Source organism: Podarcis muralis, chromosome 1, assembly GCF_964188315.1.
Source record: "Podarcis muralis chromosome 1, rPodMur119.hap1.1, whole genome shotgun sequence".
Classification (NCBI taxonomy): Eukaryota; Metazoa; Chordata; class Lepidosauria; order Squamata; family Lacertidae; genus Podarcis; species Podarcis muralis.
Genome location: NC_135655.1, coordinates 93,719,131 through 93,739,203, shown reverse-complemented (window position 1 = coordinate 93,739,203; position 20,073 = coordinate 93,719,131). Strand labels below are relative to the sequence as shown.

The following is a 20,073-nucleotide window of genomic DNA, read 5'->3' as shown; positions in this document are numbered from 1 at the left end:
TGGTGACCACAACACAGTAAGATTGGGTGGCCTAGAAAGAACAAGCAAACAAACAAGTAGTTTTCAATATTATGAAAAATAATAATCAATTGCTGCATCACACTTCTATATATATATAAAAACCTGCTTTGGTGTCTAGTATTTTTGTCCAACACACATATTTTTTCAGCTGGATTCCAGATGAGGAAACAAGCTTACCTTCTCAATTTTCCCTTGTCTGCTGAAACCATACCTCCTAGAAAAAGTAAAAAGGGAGGGGGAAACAAATCAGAATATGCAGCTGGATTCACTTTCATTGCAGAAGATGTGCTATTGCCAACATGCCAAGACCAGCTCTCAGTGCTTTTTAGAAAAACAACAGCAGCCGCAGCAGCAGTTTGGGGTTAGTTATATTCACCATTTTATTTTGAGTGTACATTTTGTAATTTATATGCCATTAACAAGTAAACCATTTTTCCTGTTGCAACAGTGCAATTCAACATCAAAGTCTTCCTTCCCAGTGCATTCTAAACCTCTGCAGTACAGCAGGTTCCAGGGGGGCTGAAAGGAGGGAAGGAGGGGGGTTGCCTTATCGCTAATGACAGTGGTGCTCCGAGGCTTGTTGCTGAATTGCTAATGAAAGCCCGTTTTAATTCCAAGAACATTTCACTTTTGCCCCCCAAGGCATTAATCTGCCAGCCCTCCCTAGCTTTATTTGCTTTTTCTGTATATGCCCTTTCCACTAAAGTTCTAGTTTAAACATCTCCTTCTGCTGCAGCTGTATTTCACCCTCCCACTAGGGAATAGTTCCACTGCACTCAGGCAACCAGGTTTTAATATGCTGCTACACAACCTATAAAGGAGAGGATACTGAGGAAGGCACACTATGCATGCCATAAGGTCCCAGGTTCAGTCCTGCTCATCTCCAGGTTGATCTGGTGCAGGGAAACCAGTCTGAAAACCTGAACAGCCATTCCCAGCAAAAGGGAAAGTTGCAGGAAAAGGGGCTGGCTGGAGCAATTTTCTCTCCCATGAGAAAAGTTCACAACATTTGGAGCTTTTTAGATTATGAAAAAAGCCAAGTAAGGGCAGGAACTGATATGAGGGTTTGAACACCATGCACAACGTGGCAAAAGTGGACATGGTGATAGAGTGGGTGTTCCCCTCTCTCTCATGTAACACTAGACCCCAAGGTTGTCCATTGAAGCTAACTGATGGACGGACTACAGAAAGTCCTTCACAGTGCAGTTATAAACTGTGGCTACCAACTTTGATGGCTTTGAAAGGGGATTAGCCTTATGTTCTGTAGACCGTCTACCAATGGCTGCTATATTTGTTGTAGCTAACGAAGCCATGTAAAATCTCTCTAGGCTCCATGATACTGCTGTGTTTAATCACTGCCGTCTGTGATCAGCTGGGTTCACGTGATAAAGGAGTCCTTTAAAATATTTACAAAGGAGAAGCAGATCAGGGAGGAAACAGCTGGGAACATATTTTCCCAGGGAGTATGCAAAAAGAGTGGAAGTTGGGTTTTTTTCCCTATGCACTCTTCTCTCTCACCCCTTAGCCCCTAGAGAAAACTGTGACTTTTGCGCTGAGAAAAAAAGACAGTCCCTGTGAACATTAATTTCACAATGCTGTTAAATACCAAATGTGGAAGACATGTTAACGTGAAAGATGCAAATTCAAGTGCCAAGAGCCAACTGGAAGGGGGGGGGGGGGAGCCACACCACATGTACACAGGAGGAAAAATACTCACAAGAAATAACCAGTGATACTAAAGAGGGAGGATAGGAAAACAAAAAGATGAAGAACTTGAAAAAGTGATCTGGCTTGCCACAGGGAGGAGAAGACACACTTAGGCCACAGTTTCAAGCACACTTTGGCTTATTGTAGTGTGTAAACCACCTGTATGACTAAAGAACTGCAGTGGAAAAGCTAGTGAATCAAAATGTCAATACATTTTATATTATAACCATTTCACCAGTTATTTGTGGCAAGCAACACATTGCTTTTGGGCTCTGTACACACTTAGATTATTCCAGGAGAGTAGCTATGGAAATCTGCTGTCACTAACCCAGAGTCTTTTGACACTTAAATGTGTTGTGGAGCAACATTTTCCCCCAAGAACTTGAGCAGACTGCATGATTAATTACATTATCATCCTGTCTTTCTTCCAAGCTCTAGATGGCATATGTGATTAGCACCCTCCACCCCCATCATGAACCTAGCATGGAGCATAGAGGGCTTTAGCCTTTTGCTTCCCAATCAGGATCAGGGCCCCTGCAACTCCATGGCCAACGAAGGCTCCATCTAAACATATGAGGCCTTTGCTGGTGGTGCAAACTGCAGCTAGTGAGAATGGGTGGCAAAAGGTTAAAAGCTCCCCTACCCCTCACTGTACAGTTCCGGAATGGGCCCCCTGGCCTGATCATTTGTAAAAAAAAAAGAAACAACAGCAATAGCAAAGCTACACTATTAACATCCTTTATTAGTTGGACCCTAGAAGACATTTAAGGTTCTCCCGCATCTGCCTACATGGAAGAGAGAGCCACAGCATGCTGTCTTTCAGATCTTTTGTCTGCCATTATTGGAATCCTTCAGATGCCCCCAAGAAATCCTGGGTTTCCTGGAACACAAAATAAATATACCTGCCATATTCCAGAAGCGTGGCATGAACTTTAGACTCCTCGTCCACTAACTTTTCTGCTCCTGCTCGTCGCTGGTATTTCCTTTGTGGCTTGTAAACTTCCTGAAAGACAACAAAATGAGCATGAACATGTGTCGAACTACAAATGGTCAGTAAGCAATCCAATGTCAACATTCTTTCTCCATAGAAACCTCCTACCTGGACCTTCTCAGGGATTTTGTGGCTCCATAATACAACACAACACAGTCAATCATAACCTAATATCCTTCACTGGCTGCTCATTGACGTAGACTCAACCCTCCCCCTCCCTTTTGCACTTTCCAAGATGATGATGATGATGATGATTAAGAACATGGCTACTCCAGAACATACGAATCTATTCAACCTGATCTCAGACATATCTGCAAAACATCTTAAACAAAGTAAGGAGAAAAAAAATACCATGCATAATTAAAGAGATGATTAATTCCGAGTCACTGCAGTTAGTGTTCATGCATTCCACTTCTAGCCTCTTATTGAATAATTATGCTTAATTACTACTCTCTTCATTATGGCTACTTTAGCCAGTCACATAGGAAAGGAAAATCGATTTAACATAATTGGGGTGGTGGTAAGAATGTGCAAGAAAAAAAAGTTACTGAACTAAGTTCAAGGAAGTCTCTCCCCCCCCCCCCTTTTAAAAAGCAATGCTTCAGTACAGCCAAGTAGTTCTTGTTCACGGCTACAGTTAAAAAGAAAGAAGCATCAATGCCAGACACTCTTTGTTAAGAAGAACTCTCGGAAAAAGCAGTGCCTTCAGATGACATTCCACACTTTCTTCCAGACACAATGACAAAGGCAGTTTACTCTCCCTGAGATACAATGACAAACGAGATCATTGTTTCCACGACTTGGCTTCTCTACTCTGTTGACTCTGCCAGAGGAAGATATGTCAAGAGCTTTTTACCCTCCTTCCTTTTTTCTTTTAAAAATGTTTTGATCAATGTTGGCAGTTTTGCAAGTGGGAAATCTTTTTCAACTACAGCACATCAGTTGAGATGCAACGGAATCCATTCAAACTCCCGCGTTTCCGAATTCACAGCAGCGCAACGTTCTGTTTTGTGTGGCGTTTTAAAAGTGACATTGCGCCGGACAAAGAGAGACAAGGGAAGGAATACACAGAGCTGGTACTCAAAAGATGAGCACAATGGGATATCAATCTATCAAGCCTCCAAGAGGCACATGTCAACTCCAACTAAAATTAATATGGCATTATAATGAAGCAATGCAATCTATAGGAACAGAGAAATAAAATCCTGTCACAGTAAACCCTCTGTAGGTAGGAAAGGAGCTGATTTATTGCACAACACTGTACACATTTTCCTATGCAGTAGAGTTCAAATGTTTAATGGTGTTCCTGATTATTTCGGCAGGTTTTTTTTACATAAATAAGCACACGTATTTATACAAAAATATACATATATTCAATGGGGCTTATCCTCTAGCTAATGTGTCCAAGAATGCAGCTTTAAAATATTGTGTTTCTGACTCAACTTGCACCCGACTCAAATACAGACTCTAACTAGGGCTGCCACTTGTACTAACCTAGCAGAGAGAGTCATTTGAGGGCTGTATATGCCAAAGTGCTGGGATTGCTGTTGGCATTCCACAACTTGACCAGAAAATTCTCATTTAGTGTGTTATCAATGATGTGGGATGAAACAATTTCTAGCCCCCTCCCCACCGCCATGAACCCCAGGGGGGATCAATTTCTAAAAGTGCATTATTTTATAAAAACTAACTAGGAATGTAGTGAATGGATACCACAATGGATAAAACTGAGCACCTTTGAAGTTGCAATTCATTTGAAGAAAAGTTACTATCCCCAGGAAGCAGGTATGCAGATATATCATACAAACATGGTCTATGCATCTTTAAAAGGGAAGGGGGAGTAAATTAAAGCCAAAAGATATACATAATCAAAACAACGCTAAATCCAATTATTTTTTATTTGTAAATTTTCTGAAAACCCACATTGCTGAATGTCACACTTACAGAGATTTCACTAACTGCTTTGACAGACTTTTCTTTTCTTTGCATGAAGTCATCATCCTGCAAAGCAATTTAGATAGCTTTAAATACCAACATACCAACAGATTTAACCTCAACAGTGTCAACAAAGATTGGCCAGTTGTTGTGTCAACTTGTCCAAAGCTGTGATGTTAAAATGTACCAGAAAATACAACCAATCCTTCAGCAGAATGCAAGTAATCAAGGGCCATGTACACACTTCAGAAGGCCCGACAGATTTTTAAAAAATATGTTTTAAGCTGGTGAAGAAAACTGACTAATGTAGGTTCCAGCCTAATCTCATGTTACACAGCTAGGAGGCTACCACTGACAAAGTCCTATTCCAAGTTTGGGAACTCAAGTCTTTGTTAGATGACCATACCGAGCTTACCTGGCAGACTTCAGATAACAGGGAGGAATATATCAGGAGGCACACACCTTCAGGTAGCTGGGTATTAATTTGTTTACATATTTACATCATCATCATCATCATCATCATCATTATTTTATTTATACCCTATCCATCTGGCTGGGTTTCCCCAGCCACTCTGGGTGGCTTACAGCATCTCTAAAAACATAACAAAAACATCAAGCATTAAAAACCTCCCGATACAGGGCAGATGTCTTCTAAAAGTTGTGTAATTCTTTATCTCCTTGACATCTGAAGGGAGGATGTTCCACAGGAAGGGTGCCACTACTGTGAAGGCCCTCTGCCTGGTTCACTGTAACTTCGCTTCTCGCAGTGAGGGAACCAGCAGAAGACCCTTGGAGGAGGACCTCGGGGGTGGAGATGCTCCTTCAGGTATACTAGGCTGAGGCTGTTTAGGGATTTAAAGGTCAGCACCAACACTTTGAATTGTGTTCGGAAACATACTGGGAACCAGTGAAGATCCTTTAGGACCAGTGTTATATGGTCCTGGCGGCCTCTCCCAGTCACCAGTCTAGCGGATGCATTCTGGATTAACTGTAGTTTCTGAGTCACCTTCAGAGGTAGACCAACCTAGAGCACATTGCAGTAGTCCAAGCAGGAGATAACCAGGGCATGCACTACTCTGGTGAGACAGTCTGTGGGCAGGTAGGGTCTCAGCCTGCATACTAGGTGGATCTGGTAGACAGCTGCCCTGGACACAGAACTGGACAGCACTTTGAATTGGACATGGTAGCAAATAATCAGTGCAGATCTTTCTGTGGCAATCAATACTCAGTTGCCACATTTTGCACCAGCTATAATCTCTGAACTGTCTTCAAGGACAGCCCCATGTAGAGCATATTACAAAAGTCTAATTGGGAAATTACTAAAGCATGGATTACTGTGGTCAGATTACTTCAATCCAGGAATGGCTGTGGCTGAAGAACCAACCAGAGCTGGAAATAGGTACTCTGCAGCAACTTTTAAAGGCGGGAACCAGGAATAGTCTCAGGCTACATAAACCACGCTGAAGCTGCGATCCTCCTACTTTACCTAGGACTAAGCTCCACAATGCAATTTACATCTTAGACATATGGTGTTAATAGTAAAACATTAGCAGGAACTTGGCCCATCAGGTAGAAAAATTCAGAGTATCTTCCCGCACTGACACCTTTAACATCACTTTCCATTTATTGACAAATGAGGCAGAGAAAGATGCTCACTAGTTTGAAGCTGCACAAATAATGAAAGGCACAAACAGACACAGGGAGATGCAACAATCGTAAGCTGAACTTTCGACAACGTGAGTGAAAACCCCCAAAACACAGCCTTAAAAAAAATAAATTGAACTATTTTATTCCAGTGGGCAGCTGTCGTGTTAAGGTATAGCATTATCAACTGCCAGTCACCTTTTAATCGCAGAGAAACAATACACCTGGACTTTCCCTTTCAAGGAATGGCTCATTCTGCACTAAGAATAGGTGGGCAATGTATTTTTAAGAACGGAAAACATTTTGGTGCTTGCATAGTGTAGGTCTGCGTTGCCACTGCACAAACATATTCAAATACAATTTTGTGAAAAAGATCTTACAAGAAAAAAGTGACTTGTGTCAAGAACAGCTTCCCAGAGCATCCGATGAATGCACTTGGATGCACTGCAAATTCATCTACCTTTTTGATGCGCAACTGGGCATTTAATACTTAAGGAGTTGGACTGAATTACTCTACTCATATTTTCTGCTCCAATGCCAGCTCATAACGTGTGATCTATCCGCTTATGTCCTAAAACCTATGAGCCAAATCAGCTGGGGCAGGTTTGCATCAATCCTATCCGTTTTAGAGACGGTTAAAAGAATCACTTTTAGTTCTGAATTACAAAAGACGCAGCCAAACATTTACCTCTGGCAGACTGTGTGTCTTCTGAAACTGAGATATAGAATATGAGCGGATGTAATCTCCCATTTCTTCACGGGTTTCTATTGCACGTTTCACAAGCCACTGGGAGAAAAGAAAAAGGGAAACCATCGGCATTAAAGCAACGCCTTGGATGGATATATATACTCAGGACAGACTTGGATATCAAAAAGGGACTGAAAGATAAGGAAAATCAACACTCTATAAACAAAGGGTTACACTTACCTTTCATATTTTGAAACAGTTAGACACTGAACATGGCCATCAGTGCATGTTCATCACAGAAAACCCACTGAGTCTCAGCTTGACATAAAAGATTAGTGTGTCTGACTGAGACTAGATTCAGCTAAGCGTTACACAGAATAAAACCACTGAAATTAAATGACATAGGTATGTTAGGTCCATTAATTTCAATAGGTCTAATTAAAGTAAAACTCAGTTGAATACCAACCCAGGATTTAAATTTCTGACCAGCTGTTGTGGCTGATGTTGACCCAGCCACTCCCTTTCAACTCAGCCTACCTCACAGGGTTATTAGTAATGTAAAGGGACCCCTGACCATTAGGTCCAGTCGTGACCGACTCTGGGGTTGTGGTGCTCATCTCGCTTTATTGGCTGAGGTCATGTGGCCAGCATAACTAAGCCGCTTCTGACAAACCAGAGCAGCACACAGAAACACCCTTTACCTTCCCGCCAGAGCGGTACCTATTTATCTACTTGCACTTTGACATGCTTTCGAACTGCTAGGTTGACAGGAGCAGGGACCGAGCAACAGGAGCTCACCCTGTCGTGGGATTCGAACCGCCAACCTTCTGATCGGCAAGTCCTAGGCTCTATGGTTTAACCCACAGCGCCACCTGCGTCCCTCCACAGGGTTATTAGGAGGCTAAAAATGTTGAAAGGACACAAATATGATGGAAGACAGGTTAGGCCCTTGTTTTTCTCACTTGTAGATATTTCTGGCATGTTTCACTCAGCCTTTGCTGTGCTTTTCCTCTGAACAGTGTGAGTTAATCTGTTTTTGATGAGGCCAACTCTGCCTCACAGGGACTAGAGGCAGGAGTGGCCAACATGCCGTCCTTCTGATGCTGTTGGACTCCAACTCCCAACATTGTCAGCCAGTATGGTCAATACTCTAGGATGATGTGAGCTGTAGTCCAGCAACATCTGGAGACACCTGGCCTGGGCTGTATGAAACTCCAATTCCTGCTTTTCCATGACCATATCGCAAAAGTGCATAGCAGCAAAACCTGAGTAGTCACGAACGACTATCTGCAGGCCCAGATCGGATGTGTCACTTGCTTATTAGGTTGCCCAAAGACTTAGCATGCCAATGGACATTAACACACTACTGGTGCACAGGCACAAGGCTTGGGACGTGCGACCTAAAGGAAAATCTTAACTCATGTTGTCATTGTAGATCAGGAGTCGGCAACTAGAAATCTCAGGCTAAGTTCAGCTCCTATTTGGTGCAACCAGGTCGTTGCTGCACTTAGTTGAAAAAGGCAGAAACAAACAAGGGTCATGGAAGAGTAGCAGGTGCTGGTCTCATTCTGGCTGTCAACCTACTTCTCCCCACTTTGTCAAACTGACAACCAGGCAAAAATAGTTGCTGACTTGCTCTTACATCTGCAGTTCTCTGCTTTGGTGTGTGTGTGGGGGGGGGGGCATGCTCTCTATTTAAGCAGCCAGCTTTCCAGGCAAAGAACTCATCCCGGTTCACTTGCCACAGAAACACCCTCCTGGCTTGGTTTGGCTGAAACGTCAATTTTGCAAATGACGTTCCAGGACAGAGAAAAGCAAGCACATATAAAACTATAAAGCAACAGTATTCCCATTTACATGGGCAATAGCAATACATTTGAACACTCCAAGTCTTGCTAATAATTGACTCAAATTTGGAAATGGGTTAAATGCTCTGAATTATTTTTATTTCACAGAAGATGGTATAGAAACAATTACATAAAAGACTCTGAGATCCCAAGTTAAACACTAGGTTTAGAAGATGCCTCTAACTTGCTCCTTGTTCAGGATCTAATCAGAGACGGAACTATGCTTCCAATACAGTCTCTGCAAGCAACAGCGATGCAGTATCTCTTTCCATACACTTTTTGGTTACAGGAAATGCTGCAAGGCTACAAGAGGGATTAATCAATGGTGCAGGGATGGGGAATGGGTAGCCACCTAGATGTTGCTAGACTCCCATCATTCCTGACCAATGGTTACACTAGCTAGGGCTGAAGGGAGTTTTGAGCCCCACAGCATCTAGAGGGCCTCCTACCCACATTAGTGGAACCATTTGTTTATGATTAGGAACACACATTCTACTTGGTTGTTTCCTGATCAAAACCATGCCCCAGTGGCTATTAGAGTTGCAGGGGAGCAAGAAAGAGGGTTACAATATGGTTTTTCATCAGCAGGCCTACTATACGGAGGTGTTGGGGGGGAGCAACTTTTCAAGGAGCACCTACCTGCACAACAGGAAATATGTGGATGAAATCCAATCCCTGTATTTGATGAGGCTCCAAGCGATGAGGGCATTTCATTCTCGGCAAGACGGATACAATTTTCTCAGTCAAGGCACTGGAAAGAAGGTGAAGGATGACAGAGCTTAAGGTGAAACTGGGTGGAAGGAAAGCCTTAACTAGCCTGAATCTGCCCTCTAGTGGCTGAAATCAAATATTAGATTTTAAAAAGTGAATACACAAAGCAATTTAGAACTGTCCTGATAAATGCTGATCTGTAGGACTGGAGGCACTTCTTTTTTAAACATCTTTAGACAAGCTTGCAAACTCTTATTAAAAACATATACTGAGGGGGGGGAAATCAAGGTTGTTTCTTTTTTAAACCTGTTGTTAAAAGCTTCTTATCAAACAATCAATCTTTACTTCATAAAATGTTTTCAGTTTCAGTCCAGGGAATGGTCTGTGATTACCTTATTCTAGAATGAAGCTAAGCAAGTGTGAATTCGATCCAGTGCGCCATGGGACACAAATCTAATCAGTTCTGAGCTTCCCAAGGTAGCGCATGGTAAAGTAACAACAGTTTAAGACACTCATGTGTTAATAGAAACACTTTACAGCCATACCTTGGTTTTGGGACAGCTTAGTTCCCGAACTTTTTGACTCCCGAATGCCGCAAACCCGGAAGTTACTGTTCTGGTTTGCGAACTATTTTTGGAAGCTGAACGTCCAGCAGGGCTTCCGATTGGCTGCAGGAGCTTCCTGCAGCCAATCAGAAGTCGCACTTTGGTTTCCGAACGTTTTGGAAGTCGAATGGACTTCTGGAACTGATTCCGTTCTACTTCCAAGGTACGACTGTAATTGTTTTACACTGTTTTATTTAAAAGTACTAACATTTAAATAGTGCAAAAAGAAGGAGGAGGCAGAAGAAAGTACGTGTGGGCTTCTACATGTTCCTGCTGTACTTAAACATTTCACTTTCTTTTCATGGCTGCTTTCAGGCTTAGGATGAGAAGAGATTTTATTACTGGGAGGGCACATCAGGGGCAGTAAGACCAAAAATTAGAGAGCACAACAGATTTGAAGGACCGCCTCTCCCCATATGAACCAAACCAGACCCTGCAAGCATTCTCTGAGGCCCTTCTTCGTGTGCCTCCTTCATAAGATGCCAGGAGAGTGGCAACATGAGAACAGGCCTTTTCTGCAGTGGCTTCGTGCTTGTGGAATGCTCTTTCCAGGGAGCTTTGGCTGGTTCCTTCATTACATATCTTTAGGCACCAGGCAAAAACATTCCTCTTCTCCCAGGCCTTTGGCTAATTAAACAAACAACGGCCTTTTAAATTGCAGTTTATTGTTAGTTATAATGGTATGCAAGTTTTGTGCTTTTATATTGTAAACCACCCTGTGATGAAGGGCAGTATAGAAATTCAATACATAATAATAATTCTTAAGGATCAGGTGACCACTTATGCAAGCTTCAATTACAAATAAGACTGGTACTGAACACATCGCACAACTGGAAAGAAAGATTCCTTTCTGGCAAGCTCCCACTTACATTTTTTGGCCGATGGTAGAGTTTTCCTGAAACAGTAAGTCCACATCAATGTCGAAACTGCATGTTGTGATGCACCACGTCATGCCGCCTACCACCTAGAACAAGGCAAGCACACTCGTTTTATCCCTTGCAGATGTTTGGTGGAAGAATGCAGAAGTTACACAGAAGCATCTTGTGCATTTATTTAAAAATGAAACACAAAAGACAGCCCCCCAATGTCACATTTTCACCATGGCTATGTTCTGCCTCCAGTGTCAGTTGGAGAGAGTATTGCTTCTGAATACCAGTTCTTGGCAGTGCTCTTGGGCACTGTATAAGGGCTTCCACTCACACAGGGCATTCCTCTCCATTGCCCACAGAACCCCACAAAATCGGCTTGGGGTGGTCAGGGTAACCTCCAAAACAGTAAACGTCTGGAGGAGAGGGAGGTTTATTCCCTCCAGCAAGCAACCATGCTTATCCTGATTGCACATTCTGTCAGTTTTTGAACTATTTTAGCTGTTTTCATGGTATCTTTGCAAATTGCATTGAGACACATAAAAAAGAGATTTGTTTAAAAAAAAAACAACCTTTAAAATTGCACTCTTAATTCACAGCCATCTGGATAACATTTGTACTCATCTGTACAAATTAGCCCTTGCTGATATTTTTTTTTAACCAATTAAAGCATGCCTTGTGCATAATTTGTTACACTCTCACCTTGTCAAAGGGGGAAAGCCCTTTAATTCTTGCCCTGAAGTATCCAGCTGCCACCAGCAGCTCTAAGATTTCACTCAGCTTAATACTTTGCTCTTCATCTTCACGGGTTTCAACCTAGAAGAGATAATAAACTGATTCTATGTTCAAAAAAACAAAACCATGTTCTTCTAGGTCAGGGGTCTGCAACCTTTAAGACAAAAAGAGCCACTTGGACCCGTTTCCGAAGGGGAAAAAAACTGGGAGCCGCAAAACCATTGTGACATTTAAAACAAATATATCTCCGGAGCCGCGATCTGACAGCGGGCGGGAAGGTGACGTCGGGACGGTGCGTGACTAATGCACGCACCGCCCCCATGCGACGTCACAGCCAGTACAGCGCCCGCCACAGTGGGGAGTGTCGGGGTGCACAATGCGCCTCCTCCCCTCGCTAGTATCTGCCCCGGAGCCGCGGCAAAGGTGTAAAAGAGCCACATGCGGCTCCGGAGCCGCGGGTTGCAGACCCCTGTTCTAAGTGTACATACTACAAATTTCTTGCAAAATATTTCCTTTTAGTAGACATACTGTTGACTACATTGTAAAACAGTTTTAATACTTTTATAGCCGGTTCCGTCCTGTGGAACTGGCTATAAAAATATCAATGCACATAGCCCCAAAGAATCCTGCAAAAACAAGATGGTGAAAGTCCGGCATATGAGAACTGTTCAACTATTGCACAGGTTTTTCCTCCAGTAGCATATGCTGAGATTTCTGATTCTGTCAGACAGAAGAATAATGAAGTAACCAATGTTCCTCAACTCAAGGAAGACAGGCACATTTGTCACTTATAACGACAATACAACCAAGTTCCCAAATTCTTTAATAAAACATTCTAAAACTTCTACAGCTTAGCCCAACCATTACATTTCTAATACCACCATTGCAGTGTGGCATTACTGATGTTTACAATGTTTTATATCTCTTGAGCTATTTGGTATTTTTTCAGAGTCCTGAATCTTGGCGCTTGGGGGAAAGTTCCACTGAACTAATAAGAGTCCTTGCACTAGCTTCTGCTAGCTCACCAGCTCTAAGAAATGTAAAGTTTGCACAAAGTTGTTATTATCATGTGTTTTGAGGCACTTCTGACAGAAGCCCTTGCACTAATGAGCAGATGAATTTGGCTGATAAAACAGCCATGTCATTTGGAGAGAGAGGGAAATACCATCTTAAAACACAAAATTACGTGCAATTCATGAAAGTTTTATTGTGTTTTTAATATTCTGTTGGGAGGCGCTCAGAGTGGCTGGGGCAACCAAGTCAGATTGATGGCATATAAATATTATTAGTTGTAGTAGTCGTAGAGAAAAAATGCATGTAGTAAACATCATATCCACTTCAAACCGGTGCTGATGTTACAGGTTGGCCTATACTTGTGTACAAGCTGGATGCTTGCAAAAGTCACAAAGCCATGTTATTCATACATCATAACAGACAGCCCCCCAGATGTTGTTGAATGACGAGTCCCATCAGTCCCAGCCAGGACATTCAATGGTCAAGGATGATGGGAACTGTCTTAGAAGAGGAAGAAAATCTGTAGAGCTCCACAGTGACTTCCTCTGTATTACAATACAGAGCTGTATTTTGACAGAGTTAAAAAAATGTGTATGCTGGTAGACATGCAGCTCCATGTATGTGTATGTTGGTACTAAAGCACATTATGGGAGTAAACTGCTAGAGAATGGGTCTCTCTGCTGCCACTCCCCGCATCACCCAGAACCTGTGAGATGTTCTTCAAAAGGATGACAAACAATTACAGTCCTGGGACCAAGTAACTACTGAACACAGTGGGCCTTATTTCTCAGAAACCATGCATAGGGTTGCTCTGCTAGACAAAAAGCAGAACTTTACTTCTAACAATGATTTACTGTTTTTAATTAACGTTTTTCTATGTTTTTATCAGTTCTCATTTTATATGTAAGCTGTCCCGAGTCGCATCAGAGTACGACTAAATTTGTTATAATAACAACTTCTGCCTTCCAGATGTGGTCGACATTGTGGACTGTTCGTTCACAGTACGACATATAAGTGCTCTATAGAAAATGCTCACAGAAAATAAACACAGCTATCCAGTTCTCTGTGACAAACATTTACCATTACCGATTTCTGAACAGCAAAGGAAATGTGGTATTTCATTCCCCCACTCCCACCTCCAAAGGATCCACAGGGTATTTCAAGCGCAAGACATGACACTCAGGGAAATATTCTCTGGAACAGAGAATATGCAACTCCAAGCAGCCTCCTATCCTCCGGTTACACCATGGGAGTTTGGAAGGAGAGCTTTAATTCAGTCTGCACTCACCCAAATGAAGCTGATGTCTGTCAATACAGTAAGCCCACAAACTTAACATGCATTTAACTTGCTCGCATTCAGCCACTGGTTCCTTCCCAACCTTTTTTTGGCCATGCCCCACCTAAGCATCTCTAAAAACCTGATTGCCCCCCCCCCCCGAGCGCTACTCCCCCTGAATGTGCCCAGTGTATTTTCTGTTTAGACAAACTTTTCTGCTTAGATAACCTCTCCACTGTCACCGCTGTGTACATTATGATTTTAATTTTTAAAATGTGTATGTCACAATACAGTGGTACCTCGGGTTAAGTACTTAATTCGTTCCGGAGGTCCGTTCTTAACCTGAAACTGGTCTTAACCTGAAGCACCACTTTAGCTAATGGGGCCTCCCGCTGCTGCCGCCCGATTTCTGTTCTCATCCTGAAGCAAAGTTCCTAACCCGAGGTAATATTTCTGGGTTAGCGGAGTCTGTAACCTGAAACGTATGTAACCTGAAGCGTATGGAACCCGAGGTACCACTGTATATATTTATATACAGTATATGAGGCCCCTAGAACCACAAGAAATGCAAAAAATTCACTGTTAGCAACTCATTCTCAAATTGCCCCCTTAAAAATCGAATTGCCCCCTGTGGGGCGTGTGCCCCACGCTGGGAACCACTGCATTCTGCTTTATGCATGTGGTAAAAAATATATATAAATGAATAAAAAGGGCACAAAGGGGACGGGGCATTCAGGGGAAATTTACTTTGGTAATCCCACCCTCCACTGAACCCATATGCGATTTTGACTTTAGGCGTGATCCCTCGCGTAAATTGTGGGCTTACTGAACTAAGCACCCGCCCAGGAAGACATCTGAGGTAATAGCAATGATGAGCGCCTTGAGCATGTGCAGAGTGTGACATTGGCCCGGCAATTTATCCCCTCGCTGAGTTCTCCTCCCCGTCATACACACAAACACCGGCCCCAGGACTAACGTTTCCTGGAGAAGCCTGCGCCCCTGGCTGCGCTTATCCTATATACACGCTTCCTTCCCCAGAAGCGAACCTCGACGTGTTCGGGGCGCGTTTCTTGCAAGGCAACGGGACTTGCGGGCTCGCTTTGCAAAGCAAGCGCTGTCCGGAAAGCTCCCACCCCCAAGAGCGCTATGGGGAACTGCAGCCCATAGACAAAAGCGGGGCAGGGAAGCGCCCCCCGGCAAGGGAAAGGCCAGCCTGCCCTGCGAGAGGGAAACGCAGCCCCGCCGCTTCAGCCTTACCTCCTGAGGAGGCTGGTGCTCCTGCCCTCTGACGGCGCCCATGCCAGGTTCTCGGCTCCCAGCTCGCTAATATCCCGCCGCGCGCAAAGGCTACAAAACGCGTTTCTCCTTCCGCAAACTTGCCCTCTCCCCTTTCCCGCTCATTGGTTTGTTCCGCCAGCAACCCAGCTCCGCCCCTTATCCGTACTACGGCACGCCACATAACGCGGACCGTTCCATTTTGTAAAAAGGGGGGGGGGAATGGGGGGGAGTGAGCACAGACCACTCATGTGACTTGCCTGGAACGGAAGACGCGGAGCGGGCGGCGTCGCGGTTCATCCGAGCGGGGCTGGTCTCCGAGCAGCATTCCCGGGAAGTGATCGTCTGTATGGAGCTCTGCGGGTGTCACTGCAGAGCGAGGCGCCCCTGATTTGAGCAAGAAGCATTGCGGCATAATGCTTCCGTGCAGTGCATTTGAAAACGTTAAGCCACGGTGAAGCGGAGATGTGTCCATTGGATAACGTTTGAAGGAATTGGTTTATTAAATTTGTTAGTCGCTTGTCACCCAAAGGTCTCCAAGCCACTTACAGCAACACCCCCACCCACCCACCCCCATAGGGGGAAAGGGGGGTCATCAGTATATTGTCTAACCTAACATGAAAAAATAAAAACAACACACAATATAAATAACAACACTGATGATTCTCAAATAATAAACAATTAGCCCGCTAAGTAGCATTCTAATCCCCCCCACACACACAGTCTGGTGTCAAGGCCAGCTGTAGTAAATCAGCGGGTGGGTCTAGTATCCTCCACATAGCTGTCAACTTTCCCCTTTTCTTGCGAGGAATCCTATTCGGAATAAGGGAATTTTCCTTTAAAAAAATTCTGTCTCTGGGCGGATGGCGTGGGGGAAGCAATAGCAAGGCAAAGCAGGAAGATGGTAGCAAAAGTTTCAGCTGTTTTGCAGGTAGTCTGGCTACTGCTCCTCGGGCTGGTGGAGGCGCAGCAGGGAGAACACATAAAACCAATGTGGGTTTTTTTTGGGGGGGGGGTGGTACGCAGGGGTACGCATACCCCCTAAACAATTTGTAAATCTTTGTACTTTTGTCCATTTACTGTATTTTTCCCAATTTGCACTATAAAATGGTGATTTTCTTGAGTCAAAATGAGAGTACCCCTAAACATTTTTTAAGGGGAAAAAAGCACTGCATAAAACATCAGAATTTCTCAAGAAACAAGAAGATACCTATAGATTGTGACTAACGTCACCTGTAATTCTGGCTTTAAACACCAGTGGTGAGAGTGCATTTGAGCCAGACTAAATGGCAAGGTGCACAGTTTTGGTATCCATGGAGCACTTTGAGGGAGCAGTGTTGTTGTTGTTTTTTCAGGGTCAAAAAGCCAGGTTTGATGGTGCCCTTACCCCATCCTGCCTTGCACTCTTAGGCAAGGTGCTGGATGAGGCAGGAGTCACCTATCATCTTCATTTCTTCAGAATATCTATGGGTCCATTGTTCACTATGGCAAAAACAGTTTGCAGGCATCCGGCCCATCTGTTGCAAAGAGAGGGAATCTGACCCTCTTTTGCAACATTTCCCTTCCAATATATTGCCAACATTTCCAAAGTATATTCACTATAAATCCTAAACACATTTGCTAAGGAAACTGAGTTCACATAGGCATGTTCATGACTGTGATGTCAAATGGTAACTTGTATGTGTGAAACAGACATCACATGTAACCGTGCAGAATATCATAAAATGTATATACTGATAGTGGAATGAGCTAGATACATTTTGGGAGGACAGTTTTATTTTCTCTTTTCCCTACAACAGACTATGCTGCCAAAGAGGCAGACCACTTGAAAGAACACACTTAACTTGGGGCAGTTCTTACGTCCACTGCAAGTCAATGTATGCTGTGGATTAATTCAGTGGTGAGCCATTGTATGGCAAGCTTGCATTTGTGACTCTGTTCTGAGTCCCACTGATTTCAATGGAACATCATTTTCAAGCGTTGCTGGGAGCACTGCCTTAGGTTTCAGAGGACTCTTCTCTTAATTCATTTACAGATAAACCAAATCTGAAAACATCCTGTGATGCAGTCCCATTCAAACCAGCTTCCATCTTACTTAAAAACCTGTGTACATGTAAGGCATCCATCACATTTGTGCAGGTTACAGCTTCTTTGAATAGACGTTGGGAAGGTTGCAGGTCCTGGGAAACAAATCAGGTCATGGGCATTGGGAGAAGAAGAAGAAGAAGAAGAAGAAGAAGAAGAAATTATTATTTATACCCCACCCATCTGGCTGGGTTTCCCCAGCCACTCTGGGCAGCTTCCAACAAAAGATTAAAAATACATTAAAAAAATACATTAAAAGCATCAGACATTAAAAATTTCCCTAAATATTCCTGCCCCCCCATGTTGTGTATAGCAATGTAAAGATGCAATTTGAAACACAGCTGTGTTTCTGTGTGCAGAAACGACCTTGTTGCTGTTTAAGTCACTGCATAACCTGTGATGCAAATGGTGTATGGGTCATGGCCACGTACACAAAATCACACCTTGCATTAATGCATGCAGAACGGGATTCATAGCCTGGATCCTTAGTCAAGATCACTGGTGAAGATTAGACCCTTCATTTCATCCCTATTGAAAGAAGTGGGGTGACAATATGTACTCTTTCCCACATTCTAACCATGCTGGTGGCGATTTCAACAAGAGAGGGAGTGAGCTTCAGGTTTAAGTAAACCTGCATTGTCATATTGAGTGCAAGTTCTTACATACATTATAGAACTGGGAAAGAAAGAAAGAAAGAAAGAAAGAAAGAAAGAAAGAAAGAAAGAGATGTTTTATTCTCCGAATTAGTATCAGATTATTAGGCTGCATCTACACAGCTGTAAAAAACACTCTGAAAATGCTCCGGGGAAAAACTGCTTTAAAGCTCACAATGGAAAATTTCACAGAGTTCTGATTTCAGCTCTACAACGCCATCTGGCGTCACAGTGTTATAGAGCATCTATAACATTTTATTTTTACTAATGTAGCTGAGTCCTTAATTTGGGTTGCAATCCTACACACTCTTCTCTGGACCCATTGACCACGTTGGGATTTATTTCTGAGTAAATATGTAAAAGATTGCACTGTTAGGATGCGAAGGTTGCAATGTTTTTCCTTTGCAAAAGGAAAGTGGGGAAAGGAATCAAACCAAATCAGAATGTTGCTTAGTTTTATCAGTACAAATTTCTACTCGGGTACTAGGCTTATCTGAAAGCAGCTGAATATCATTTCTGCTTTCCATAGTTATGCTCCATATTCACATTTGCTCATTTTGTAAGATTATTCCTAATGACACCAGAAGCAGAACTCAGCGTGGTATCTGAGAATCGAGCCATGTTCTTGCAGCTTCATGGCTCAGCGCTCGCTATCAGCGGCACCTGTAATTCTGATTTGAAAATCAGCAGCACGATAGCACTTTCCTTGTTGGCGTATGGAAGAGGCATGATAAAATGTCTCCCACTCTTCTGCAATGATGCTGACTTGTGTTCTCTTTGGTAATAATAATTACTTGTTAGTAAGCCAAGCAGGAACCGTTCTGCCAGATCCACCTAACATCTCTTGCACCTGGCAACAGTTGATACCTGACATTTCAAAGGAAAACAGGCAAGCAAAACAACACACATAACAAATGTAAGACTTGTTCACACATGGATTTCCCTTTGAGGGTTGTAACCTCAGGTGCTGTAATCTTGGGTAACAGCAGCATCAGCTATTTTGACTGCAGGTAGAATATCTGGGTGCCTTCACAGATAGATACCCAAATGCAAGTGACTCAAACTTTTAATGTTTGACATTTTCCTATGTTTTTATATGTACTGTAAGCTGCCCAGAGTGGCTAGGGAAACCCAGACAGATGGGCAGGGTATAAATAATAAAATTATTATTATTAATGGCAAATTGGTGCGGACTCAAATTATTTTCAAATTATCTTGCTGACACTGAAGTTATATTATTTCTCAATTGCATGTACAGATACCATTTTTTTCCTTTTCATAGAAAGGAAACTTTCATAGAAACATAAACTTTGGCTGTGTAGGGTACGCCACACCTTTAAAGCACATTCAAAGCATATTCCTTCTCTCAAAGAATTCTGGGCAGTTTACCCTTCATAGAATTAGAATTCTCAGCAACCTCTAATTCAGTGTTTCCCAACCGGTGTTCCGCGGCACACTAGTGTGCCGCGGAATGTTGCCTTGTGTTCCGTGGGAGGGAGGCGGGCGAGTCGGGCAGCGAGAGGCTCCCTCCCACATCCCATCGCCGCTCGCTTCGGCCGGCCTACTGGAGGAAGGCACGAAAACCTCGCGCATGCGCAGGCCTTCCGCCTGCGACAGCCCAGTAGGCCGGCCGAAGCGAGCGGCGATGGGATGTGGGAGGGAGCTCGCTCGCCGCCCCGCGTGTGCTCGCCGCCCGACTCGCCCGCCTCCCTCCCACGGCACACCAGCCTACCTCCGTGGGAGGGAGGCGGGCGAGTCGGGCGGCGAGAGGCGGGGCGGCGGCGGCGAGGAGAGGCCGCCCAGCGCGGGGCTCTCGCCGTCTGCCTGCCTGGCTGCCTGCGAGCTCGGCGGGCAGCGCTTCCGCCCGCAGCACCCGCCTCGCGGCTCTCATTCCCTGCCCCTGCCAAAGCTCACCCAACCAAGCCGCGCTCTCCTTCCTGCCTCGCTTTGCTGCCTCCTCCCCCCCCACCCCCAAAGCTTGGAGGTTCCCTGGCAGGAAGGAGGGAACTTAATCCTCTCC

At 43.8% G+C, this 20,073-nt stretch overlaps 1 protein-coding gene across 2 annotated transcripts in view; it reads right to left on the bottom strand.

The window, feature by feature from the left end:
- CCDC93 (CCC complex scaffolding subunit CCDC93) overlaps positions 1-15,455 on the bottom strand; it is a 39,290-nt gene extending 23,835 nt beyond the window's left edge. Inside the window, exons 1-9 of one of the 2 annotated variants that reach the window (XM_077935394.1) lie at positions 15,298-15,455; positions 11,718-11,831; positions 11,019-11,113; positions 9,473-9,584; positions 6,987-7,085; positions 4,664-4,720; positions 2,631-2,731; positions 1,739-1,756; positions 199-235 (exon numbers count right to left, since the gene is read on the bottom strand). In XM_077935394.1, the coding sequence (XP_077791520.1) occupies positions 199-235; positions 1,739-1,756; positions 2,631-2,731; positions 4,664-4,720; positions 6,987-7,085; positions 9,473-9,584; positions 11,019-11,113; positions 11,718-11,831; positions 15,298-15,339 (675 nt within the window). In that variant the 5' untranslated portion in view covers positions 15,340-15,455. The remainder of the gene's footprint in view (positions 1-198; positions 236-1,738; positions 1,757-2,630; positions 2,732-4,663; positions 4,721-6,986; positions 7,086-9,472; positions 9,585-11,018; positions 11,114-11,717; positions 11,832-15,297) is intronic. The other variant, XM_028744373.2, reaches the window with a different exon arrangement.
- Between the last annotated feature and the right edge of the window lie 4,618 nt (positions 15,456-20,073).